Source organism: Condylostylus longicornis, unplaced genomic scaffold, assembly GCF_029603195.1.
Source record: "Condylostylus longicornis isolate FDR11 unplaced genomic scaffold, ASM2960319v2 ptg000040l, whole genome shotgun sequence".
In the NCBI taxonomy this organism is placed as follows: Eukaryota; Metazoa; Arthropoda; class Insecta; order Diptera; family Dolichopodidae; genus Condylostylus; species Condylostylus longicornis.
Genome location: NW_026578009.1, coordinates 9,872,569 through 9,885,132, shown reverse-complemented (window position 1 = coordinate 9,885,132; position 12,564 = coordinate 9,872,569). Strand labels below are relative to the sequence as shown.

The 12,564-nt window shown below is 27.1% G+C and overlaps 1 protein-coding gene across 2 annotated transcripts in view; it reads left to right on the top strand.

The window, feature by feature from the left end:
• The window catches only part of LOC129609527 (hemicentin-1), a 226,023-nt gene extending 214,461 nt beyond the window's left edge, over nt 1-11,562 (top strand). The window contains exons 13-16 of one of the 2 annotated variants that reach the window (XM_055521488.1): nt 4,868-5,089; nt 6,750-7,031; nt 8,941-9,062; nt 9,227-11,562. In XM_055521488.1, coding sequence (XP_055377463.1) covers nt 4,868-5,089; nt 6,750-7,031; nt 8,941-9,062; nt 9,227-10,201 — 1,601 coding nt within the window. In that variant the 3' untranslated portion in view covers nt 10,202-11,562. Of the gene's footprint in view, nt 1-4,867; nt 5,090-6,746; nt 7,032-8,940; nt 9,063-9,226 lie in introns of both variants that reach the window. The other variant, XM_055521487.1, reaches the window with a different exon arrangement.
• The last annotated feature ends 1,002 nt before the right edge of the window (nt 11,563-12,564 follow it).

Genomic DNA, 12,564 nt, shown 5'->3' with positions numbered 1-12,564 from the left:
ACAAGCGAATATTTTAGTAGGGCCGATGTCTTTACTAAAATTCGTTAAAATTTCTTGGCTCTTTCTGGTAGCTGCCATACAACTTCAGTAGTAGTTTTGCACACACAATATTTTAAAAAACACTGTACTAAAATTTTGCGTAAATTAATATGGTAATACGGCAATTTAAACACGTCATAATCTGTCCCATAGTCAGCTATGGCATATTTATTTGCACATAGGACAAGGTCAACTATATTTTTTCTCGTTAATTATTATTAATTTTTACTTTTTCATTTTAAAGAAACTTGAAAATTTCATTTTAAAGATCAATAATTAAAACATTAAAAAAAGTGAGAAATTTTATAATTGAAGAGTTTTGTAAATTTTAGATACAACGCAAGTAAAAACTATAATTTTGATCTCGCTCAAAACTAAAATATCTCTCTATTCCAAAAAAAGTAGATACCTAATCCAGTGAATTTGATAAAAATGAGTATTTGTGCGAAATTTCAAGTGCCAAGAATCCTTTTCGTTCTTGAATGCCCACTTCAGCGACCGACTAACGAGAAAATTTAGAATTAAATCCCCATCAAGATTATGTATATATGTATATATATATTTGGTTGAACCGTAAATGTTTTCATGTTGTTGTTAGATAAGTTGTGATAAATTAGATAGGATCAGTTTATAAGTACTTTCCTAATTTTCTTTCCTGAAAGACAATCAAAATCCTTGCTGTCTCGCAATCCTATTTTAACTCGAAATCTGGAATAAAGGCAACTTTCACAGTGATTATGGTTTGTAATAGATAGTCTTTAATAGACGCACTTTCCCTCCGTATTTATATTGTAAATCAGTTGCTATTTTGGGCTTAAAAGACTTGGTTTATTGTCAAACAGATTTATGGACGCCGAATTCATTCTCAAAACAGCTTTTGCCTAGTACAGCCGTGGCTTTGTTTTATATAATTGCATTGTTAAGTAAGTGAGCAATTTCCGCAAATTAACGTAACTATGATTGAAATTGCGAGTCCATCCAAAAGCAATTAAATTGCACTTATGTACATACATCGCAAAACTCCTATAATCTCGGCTTGCGTTTGTAATCGAAAAAATACTAAAAAGTATTATTTTTGTTTACTACATTTAGTTTATAATTTCTATACTCATATAGTAATACTCTAGAATTATTTTAAATCTTTAAAATTCTCGCTCATTATAAATTCAATCCAGAAATTTGAGTTTTGTTTAAAAACTAGGTACGTAGTTAAATTTTTTTGTTATATTTTTAGAAATTTCCATTGCAAAATCTCACAACTTTAAATGCCCCTATATCAAAATGTCAACCCAAGACAAATTTATAGTTAACTTGAAAAAGTAGCCACTAAGCTCTTACTGTTTGATCTGAGTGTCTTTTAAAAAAAAAATTATTCTCATATTGAAAATGGGTCGTACGATTTTTATTTCAATTAAATTACAAAAATCAATAATATCGCAAGCTTTCAACTGATTTTTTTATTTAAATAGGACAAAATAAAAATTAAAAAAAGAAAAAATTTCCAGCAAAAAGTTTTTAAGATTAACTTTTGATTTATGCTTAAAAAAAAAAAAAAAAACAATTTTTTTCGTTCTACGAAAGACGACGTTTTCTTTATAAATTTGGGAATTTTTCTTTAAAATTTGAAAACTTTATAAAATATTAAAGTTTCTAAGAAGGCAACAAGGAAAGAACAGTTAACAGTTGAATTAAACAAATAAAAAAAAAACTCAAAACATAAAAATTGTTAAATAACAAGCATAACATATTGACATTTTGACATTTTTTCCTGTTATTAATTTTCCCGTTATTGTTTGAATTTGTGAAAATTTATTTATTTATTTCTTTTCCCGTTTTCCATTTCATTCTTGTAATATACGCACGCTTATAGTGGTGGACAATTTTTTTTCCTTGTTTTTTTTTCTACAGAAAAGAGTGAACAAATTTATTTTCATTTCCTTATTCCATTAAATATTTAAGTTCATTTATTCCGTTTATTCAGAGTTATACACAAAAACAATAACATAGAGTATTGCCTTATCCCTTTCATATTAACTAAATGTGAGTGGAAAGTTATATAACCTTCGTCCTATATTCACTGGTTGAGAAATATGCCTATACGTGAATCAAAATTTTGAAAGAAGCAACTGAGAATCTTGAAAACATAAAAAAATACTTACGTTCTCTATAATATTGTGGTTGCAATTTTTATTGGAAAAGATTCGATAATTTGACTGCGATAATTTTAATTTTTTCATTTAATTTTAAGAATTAAAGTTTCTCTTTAAATACCTTTTCAGTTCTTTTAAGATCCTTGTTAAAATTTCTGCAAACGAAATTGGAACAAAATGTTATTTAAATACATACTACTGATTAGAATGCTATTCTGAAACATCAAAGTTCTGTATGTAGCTCTAATTGGTTATTTTACAACACAATCAACTCAAATTAAGTAAGCAGAAATTCAGCAATCAATATTATAATCTAAAGCGTATTCAATTTAATTTGCGTTGATTCCAGCAAACAAGGGACAAATAAGTTGTTTGTTTTAGTAGTTTGGTAGTTTTACTCAATTAAAATTATACAATCAAAGTTCCACCAAACCACTGGCAAATTGGTTGTTCTCATTATAGCAGTTTTGTAATCAATATTCATGTAAATAGTTACCAAAATGCTTTTTCATGCCATCACGTTTTAACATTTTAGATTAGATTTTAATTTTCTAATAGTTTCGAATATTATTATAGTTTGTTATCGTAGAATTTTTGTAACTCAAATCCTGCCAAAAATTACAAATAATTTCGGAACCAACATAAAATTTTGAATGAAAACACAGCGTATAGTATTTGAAAACGCCTAATTTTATTAAGGAAGTTCGATTTCTAGAAGGCTTGAGAATAAGGGAAATTGGACTACATTGTGAAAACGTGCAGATTTTATACATCTTATGTTTTTATTATTGATCAATTCGAAGATATAAAAGTCTTTTTGTTTTTTAAATCATTTATATACCATCTTTATATTTTTAATCATTACACCCGCTTCCACCAATAATAATAAAAAAATGAATCGAATTAAAAAAATATCAATTTACACCTAAGATGGTGATGGCAGTTTTATAATTTTAATATTTTTTTTTTTTTTGTTATCTGTTGATTTTAGTGTATAGCGAATCTGCTGTCGTTATTGTCGGTGTCGGCTTCTCCATTTATCATTTATCATTTTTTGTTTTTTATTTTTTGTGACTTGACCAGGAAGTTAAGCTTTTAGGTAAACAATAAAAATATTACCGCTATTGTGTATAAATATTTATACAAAATATGAAATTATTAAAATAAAATAAGTTTGGTAATTTTTATGTAGAAATGATTGTAACGAAAGTATGAGTTATTTATGGTCTTCATGTATATACGAGTATGTATATATAAAATGTATGTATGTATATATAAAAGAAAATATTTGAAGACAATTTCTTATCAATAAGAACAATTTCAACAAACTGTCACTCATTCTCCATTCCTTTATGACTTTAATACATAAAATGGCGAAAACACGTAAAATTTTCAAGTAAAATTAACAAGGCAAAAAAAAAAAAAGAAGAAAAAGAAATGTAAACAAAGAAAGAAGGAGAACAGTTAAAATTCGGATGCCGCTATTTTGTCTTCATTCGCTGTTTACCTTTCGAACTTTTCCAATCAATATTGAAAAAGTTTACTTTTCCTTTCTCATTCTTCTTCTTCTTTCTTTTCCTATTTTGTTTCATTTACTTTTGTTTGCTTAATTTTTGCCTTCTTTATACAATTTTTTTTATCTTTTATCCCTCTTCGTTACCATATTTCTTTGTTTTACATAAATAATATTCTATCGATATTTGTGTTGTCAACAGTTAAAGGTAAAATTAAGGAAGATATTGTGCAATGTTTTTAAAGAAAATTTTTGAATGGGATATTTGAGTGTTAATAAAAAATGTCTCCCTTTCGACAACTTCTATGAAAAGAAAAAAATGTCAGCTTTACGATTTTCGAATGTCAGCTTCTATATTTCTCATGGAATAAGTTAATGAAATAATCCTTAGGTCAGGGAACTTTTAAATTATTCATCAGAAAGATTCACCCGATTCAACATATTTTTTAAAAGAAAACAAGACAATTTATGAATGACCAAATGCAATTCTTGTTTTTTTTTAATAACTTTTCTATTTTTCTACTTTTAAAATTTTTCACCCGTTGGTGTTCTGTTAATTTGTTGAGCTTGTAGATAAGGTTATCATATTGCCGCAATAGTTATTCGCCTTCTTAAGGAGTTTTCGACCACGCGAACTGTAGCTTAAATGGTGTTGGAGAGTTTTTTGAGTTACGAAAATTTTTCTAACTGAAACAAAAACCAACAAGAGGGTTTCTGTTAAACTTTTGTTAATGCTAAGAATATTTCATAATATTTAATTACATTTGAACATATGACTTAAACGTTTTGTGAAAAAATATTTTGCAAAAATGAATTTCACATATTACTTGAATCGGGGGCATTAAAGAATAAATTTAGATGGAGGAGTGTTTATATTGATGACAACAGCAGGCTGTCAAATGTCCTAGCTCTTTTTCATTTAAAAAACTATATCTTTACTTTTATGTGGTACTGCACATTCAATTAAATACTCGTACCTATGTAGATACATAATCTAAAATTTTTGAATATGTTCATGTAAACTTATACAAAGAATAAAAAAGAACAAAAAAAGAAAATTTCATCAATTTTTCACGTTTCAATTTTTATGATTATTGTGTACTTTGGTTTTTATTCAATTTTCATTTTTTTTTCTATTTTTTCTTCCTTCTATTTTACTCAACAGGATTTGATGGTGGTCTCCGGCAATGGTTCCTTATGGAAATATTTGATCAACAAACTGGTATACTACAAGCAAATTTTTCATCTAAATATCCTATTTTGGGTGTAAATGGTTTAGATTCCGGAAAATTTTTTAAAATTTTTATTTATTCAGTAAATATGCGCGGTCGTAGCGATCCAGTACAACTTGAAGGTTATACATTAAAAGCAGCTGAAAAGCAAACAGGTAAAAAACAAAAAAACAAAAGTGGTGTGAGAATAAATACACATTTAGCCTTTTTTTTCCTTTCTTTAACTAGCTGTATATACTACTAGTACAATATTATTTGTCTATCGGTATACCATAATAATTTTACGTTGTATCGAGAAAAAAAAAAAACAAGTTTATTCTTCTTTGTTTTTTTACTCCTGCGAATACTTAGAAATTTTAAAGGATTTCATTAGAATGTGAAAATTACAAAGAGAATAAAAAGAAAACAGAATTTTTTAAGGAAACCAAAAATCAAAAATTTTAATATTTGTTTAAATTTAAATGGGGAGAGTATAATTTTATTAATTTATAGGTGTTAAATATTGATTTATACTGATTGAAATATTTCATTGGTGGGAAATCAGAGACGTGGTTTTTGCCTTAAGAAAATATTTTTTTTTATATACCATTATGACAACATTACCTTTAATGAGTTTTACATAATGCATAAAAACGAAATATTCTCAATCCTAATGGTAGCACAAAAATCATTCCGCTTGAGATTTTTTTTAAAAATCTTGAATCTGCAATTGATTTGAGTTGAAATTAAAGAAGATTAATTAAAAATTAATTATATTAAGATTTAATTTTTCATGACATTTTTGCTGTGGGCTATAAAACTCGGTGTCAACATATGCATATGTATACCTATATCAACAGTTTTCAAATCGGTACCATATTTTATTTGATATAAATGTACATGTATAGAAATGCTACTATAAGCGATTTTTGTTTTTATTTTTATAAAATTGAGGGGGCTAGAAGCAAAGTGGCTTAACCCTCACTCCCAAGATTTTGGCAAAAATATGGCACAGAAAAAAAATTACATTTTGGGTTAAGGTGAAAAAAAAAATACGGAATATAGAAAATACTTGACGTTTTTGTCGGCATAATTGAATTTGGGACCTAATTTTATATAGATTTCTTACAAAAAAGCAAAAATTTTGTGAGTGAGGGTTATGCCACTTTGCTTCTGAGTCTCTCAATTAGCCCCTCTAATAACATAATGTATTTTAGGTTAAAACTCCAAGTTTGCTATTTAATATAATTTTTTTTCATAAGAGTATCAAATTCTGTAATATGTGACTTGGATAAGAAGTCAGCAGCGAAAATCATCCCAACAGCAAAATTTCAAAATTTAAGAATTTGCCATTCAATCAAACTAATTTTGGTTTTCATATGCAAATAACAAATAATTCGGACTTTCTAATTTTGTTCAAGCTATTGTTCTTCAAGCTCTTTCTTATTTAAAAAACACTTAAGACATACTAGCTTTAATGATGAAATAACAAGACAGGAACCATTTTTATCCATAACAAGGGTATTAGAGCACACCATTTTATTATACTCAAATACAAATTTAATTTCGTAAAGGTTCACCAGGTCTTTTAAAGTTTTATTAATTAAATTAAACTGATCAACTGTAATTATTAATATCATTAGTAAATGAACACTTTTTATAAACTCAGCATACAAGATAAGTTTTAACGAATTCCAAAAAAAAATTCCAACAAAAATTTAAAATTTACCAAAAAAAAAGTTCTTATTTTTTTAATAAAAATATTTTTTTGAAATAATTAATACATTTTTATATATGCGTTTTTCCTTTTTCTTTCATCTTCTTTTTTTGCAGTAGCTTTAACTTCATTCAAAGGATCAAAAGATGAATTTCAATTAACACCGATTTTATCGATTGGAATTTTTGTTGGTATACTAGTTGCTATTATTTGCATTGGAATTGGTACAATAGCTGCATTGAAATTACGTACACATAAACATCAACAGAAATATCAGAATCAAAATCAAAAATTTTCACGTCCAGCCAATTTACAAATAAAAGATAAAATATCATTACCGATTAGTCATTCAGAAGAAATGTATGATGAAAAAAATCCAGATGTTGTACCATACAATGAGAGTAAGTGAAATTTTTAGAAAGTTTTAATAATTTAAGATTTATCGAATTACTTCCTATTGAAAGGATGTCAAAAAATGTTTAGAGTCGATATTATTACAGTAGGATTTGATGTGATTTTTATTTTTTCTCATATATAATTCTAGACCTATTATATATGATAAAGTTTCTGAAGAGTTTGTAAATTGGTGAATGCCGCTGTCAAGCAAAAAATTGGTTAATGGGACTATAATATTCTGATTGAAGCATTTCAGTCTCAAGACGAAATTATCTCAAGTCTGGGGAGACCAATCTAACCAGACTCTTTCTTTTATTTGAAAGAACTTGTTCAACTCAAAATTTTTGTAAAAATTTAGCGTACGAACATTAAATTTTTTTAGTATTAAGTGTAATTTGCTCTTTTTGTATTGTATTAAAAAATTCCCTCTTAAATCAATTATCTCCAGTGCAGTTCTAAAATTTGTATGAATATCAACACATTGATTAAAAAAACCTAATTTGCTTTTTAGCACTTTTCCAAAAAAATTTTTGAAAAAAGTGCTTATTAGTTTCACTCTGTCCGTCCGTCCGTCCGTCCGTCCGTGGACACTTTTTTTGTTTACAAAACTTCTACACCCTTGAAGATAGAAAGCTGAAATTTCATACGTACATAGATCTTCACTAGAAACTTATTTCCGTAGAACAAAATTTTTACCTATCTCCCCCCCTCTAGAAGTTATACCCTCCCAAAACCCTAAAAATGGCCTTTTTTAAATATTTGTTACAATGAAACCATAAGCATTTTTGAAATTTTTCAAACGCAGAAAGGCAGTGGCTTACTTCCCCTAGCGCGGTATACTATAGTTAAACTTTAGAAAAACAAAATGGCCGTTCAAATTTACCGTTATCTAAAGGTCTTTTTTTCCAAATTTTTGATCTCGTTTTTCTTCTAGATCCCAGTCTGTAGAAGATTGAAATTTTAGGGGCTTTTAGACCTTAACAAATAGTTTATTTCGTTAGAAGAAAATTTTTTTCCATCTCCACCCCCTCTCAAGTTATCGCCTCTTGAAATTCGTAAAATTTGAATTTTTGACACCTTATATTTCCGAAACCGCAAGTTTTTTGAAATTTTTATAAACGCAAAAAGGTAGCGGTAAATTCCATGAAATTAAAAAAAATAATTATTTTTCTTAACTCACACAATTAAACCTTAAAATCGAGAATTATGTTAACCCCTTTTTATATTAATTTTTGCTTTATTTCAAAAACTGCATATATGCGTCATCCTAAATATAGGCAATCCTAGAAATAGTTTTATATATGAATGAAAATAATTTTAATAGTGTGGTAGGTACACATAGATTGTATTTAAAAGCAGAATTTTCACTTGTTGAAGGGAAAAGTGCTACAATACAAACCATTGGTTTGACCCAACTTTATTTATTATTGTTTATCTAATCCGAAACCTGCAATTAAAGCTCTATTTCTCTTACCTACTTCACTTAATCGATCTTTCACGTATACTAACATATTTAAAATACTTCTGTAATACATTCATTAGATAGCTCCACATTTCTGTTTTATTTGAAGTAAATTTGCTAAAAAAAAGGACTCTTAATTAATACATTGAATGAGAAACTATTGCAGCATCTTTAATTTCTACTTTTCAATTTTCCTTCAAGAATAAATACAAAATAATGCTAAAAACTCACATATCATCTAAAATTTTGTAAAATATTTTATAATTGGGATTAAAAGTGTTATCCTTAAATTTTCTTACCTACAGCAATTTTATATTTGGAAAACTAAAAATCACATGCCATGTTATCTTTGAAAATTATTTTCACTTTATTGAGTATTAGAAGCAAAAACCAATTATTTTATATTTGCAAAATAATAAAAAAAAAATAAAACATTTTTTTTTCTTTAACAGTTGATGCAGAATACAAATTGAAATCAGCAAATCAAACACCCTCCGGTCATTTATCTCAAACTAGTGAACCAGAAGTTTCAACAAATATTGCTGACGAACGTGTCACATATCAAGCTAATAAGGTTAGTAGTGTAAAAAAATATTGTTAGTAGTTTGATAAAACATTTGCAATTATTAGTTTAATAATTTAATATTGATTTTTAAAATTTCTTGGCAACTGAAATCTTTCAATATTTTATTTTTTTCCTATATCAAATCTATAATTTTTAATATATATTTTGTATAGCAATCTTCTGATGAACTGCATTATGCTGAATTATCAATAACCAATGATGGTACTTGTGTTGGTGTTGGTAATATTAAAATTCAACAACCAAATTGTAATACAGTTGGTGGTAGTGGTGGTGGTGGTAGTAGTGGTAGTGGTAATGTTATCAATACATCAACATTAACACGTAAACCACCATCGTATGATTATTTCGAAGAGCCAACAATATATGCACAAATTGATCATTATAAAACATCAGCAACAAATACAGGAAGTCAAATAGCATCAGCTGTATGCTCATCATCATCATCAACACAATTTCCACCATGTATATCACCAGTAAATCCAAGTAATAATAGTTGTACAAGTGGATTAAGTATTGGTACAATCGGTGTCAATGTCGGTAGTAGTGGTAATATATTAATACCATCACATCAAATAGCGACCGGTAATAGTGGTAATACTAATTTATATGCAATTATACCACCAAATAATATAACAGGATCAGCATCAGGTTTTCATCATACATTACCGCATGTTAATCATCATGGTAGTAATTTAACATCTAGTAATTTACATCATACATTAATATCACATAATAAATCATCACAACAACAACAGCAGCTACAATTACAGCCTCAACAACAACCGCAGCCTCCACAATATCATCATAGTCATTATACAACAACACAACCGCCACCACCACCACCTATTGGTATGGTGGCTAGTACTAGTGGTAGTAATTTTAATCAAATAAAAACTCTTCCTACAGCTGTTGGTGGTGCCGGTAGTATTTCTTCAATATCAACATTAGCTCCTACAACTGTATTAAATACAAATAATAATAACAATAATAATATTAATAATAATAACAATAACAATAATGCAACAAATAGTGTATCTACTCCCGGTAGCGGTAATGGGCAATATTCAAGAGAAATTGTTACTGTTAGAACACCACTTATGTATGCGCAACAAGAGAGCTGTGTTTAATTTGTAAAGAAGTGAAAAACTTTTTAATTTTTTGATCTTATTTTTATTTTTTTTTTTATAAATGTTTCTTGTGAATCCTTCTTGTTATATTCAATACACTCGAATTTTCCTCTGCTAATCGTTTTGCATAAGTATATTTAATTTTACAATTTAAGAATAAAACATTTATTTATACTTTCACAAATAATTGATAAACTGGTTTGAGGTTTTCTGCAAAAATTTGATTTAAAAAGAAACTGTCCATTCCTTTGAAAAAAGTAAAAAACACAAACTCTGCTTTTAGGAACGTAAATTTAATTTACAGTCTAGAATTCACAAGACCATAATTTTGCATAGTTTATAGGAATTGCTGTTTTTGAGTTTTCGAATTTAACAATTTTTAAAAATATTATCTTTAAGTTTATACTGGTATGATTTAAACTATAGAAAATGACATTTTTTGGACACAATTTTATACCAGATTATGGATTTCTGCTCAAAATTGTAAATAGATTTGTTTTTGAAAAATTATTGCTTGTCATATACAAATATTCCAGTCAAATTAAGTTACTCAATTACTATCTTGAGCCTTTTATGTACTCCTTTCCTAACTATATCCTTACATATTATGAGATATTTGGTTTTCCGAATTTTCTATCAATTGCTAACAGGAAATTCATAAATTTTGAGGTTTACTAAATGATTATAATTGCAACTGAAATAAAATCAAAACGTAAAGTAAAAACGTTTCCCTGCACCTGAGTTATACCCTGCAACTTAACAACCTGAACACAAAGGCTTGTTTATGAAATATTTAGAATTAGCTTTCGTAGTTGTATGGCAGTTACCCGAAACTCTCAATCCATATAAGAACATCATAGATATATCTGGGCTATAATTGGACATACCACTACCAAATTTCATGCGTCTAGGTTTATAATTTTTTTATTTTTATAAACCATTCACAAAAACTTCAATGTTAAGTGCTATCTCAAATTGACCATGTTACTGCCAAGTTCCATGAATCTAGCTAACCGAAGGTGCAGGGTATAAAAGTGGTGCTTTAATTAAATTCTATTTCGTTATTTATAAAAGATTGAGCATTTTCCTTTCACCGTCAACGATTTTGCAATTAAAAAGGAAAAAAATTTTTTTGCGGCTCTTATCGGCAAGGACAATAATATTATGTTTTCTCTTTTTCAAAATATTTTGTTCAAAATTTCACTAGTAAGCGACCTTGTCAGTATAATAACCAAAAAACTTTTCCTACTAATTAATGAAAAGATAACAACCAAAAACAAAATATGAGATTTTTTTATAAAATTTTACTTCTCCATTTCAGTGATATTGTTAGAAAATTCTAAAGAACAAAAAATGTTCAAAATTAAACGATTCTTGTATAATTTGACTTTGATAAAGTTTTTAAATTGTAGGTTAATTAAAAGCGTTTATTTTGTTTTTCGATAAATACAAATTTGTTTTTTTTAATGAATAGTTTCAATATGTACAAAAAATTATTTGAATTTCAAATGTAGATGCATGTACTCTAATTAATATCAAAAATAGTTATTAAATTTAAAATCATTTCGGGTTGAAAATTCAGATTGTTAATAAAGAGGTCTTTGAGAAGTAAAAAATATTTAACGCTTATTATTGCTTAAAAAATTTCCGTAGCTCAAAAACCCCATATTATGAGTATTTTCTTTCCATTTAATTTTCATTTTTCAGTAAATACAAAAAAAAATAAAAAATAAAAAATTTAAATTCTTAAATGAAATATCTATTTAGAAATAATTTCTTTTCGGATACATACTCAAATATAATTTGATACAGGAGGGACTTACTTAGACGACAAACTTATACGATAGAGGTAATGAATCAGCAGAGTTCTTTGTTCCAATTTAGTTCTCTTAATTTTTTGCAACAAAATTATTTATCAAATTTTTCTTATCGATTTGTTATTATATATTATTATAAAGCGTTTCTGAAAATTTTATTTTTCTTGAACAGAAACTTTATACCGAACCGACTAATTCATAACAAAGAAATAAAAATTCTTCGTTTCTTTGTTTTAATCAAATTGTCCTCAAAAACAAGACCATTCATGATTAGGCTTATAATATTATTTTAAATTTAAACAAACTTCCTGTACTAGTATTCCGCCCAAAAATACAGAAAAACCTTAACCAGTATTACTGAACCAATAACAAAAACACAAAAAAAAACATTTTTTTTTATAGTTCTATTAACGGTAAATGATAACACTGTTATATTATTAATTCAAAAATGTAAGAAACACAAACCATAATAACACCGTAAAGATATTAATTACAATAAACTGTTATATAATTTTCTGGCAAATAAAAAATTGTAACTCTATGTCA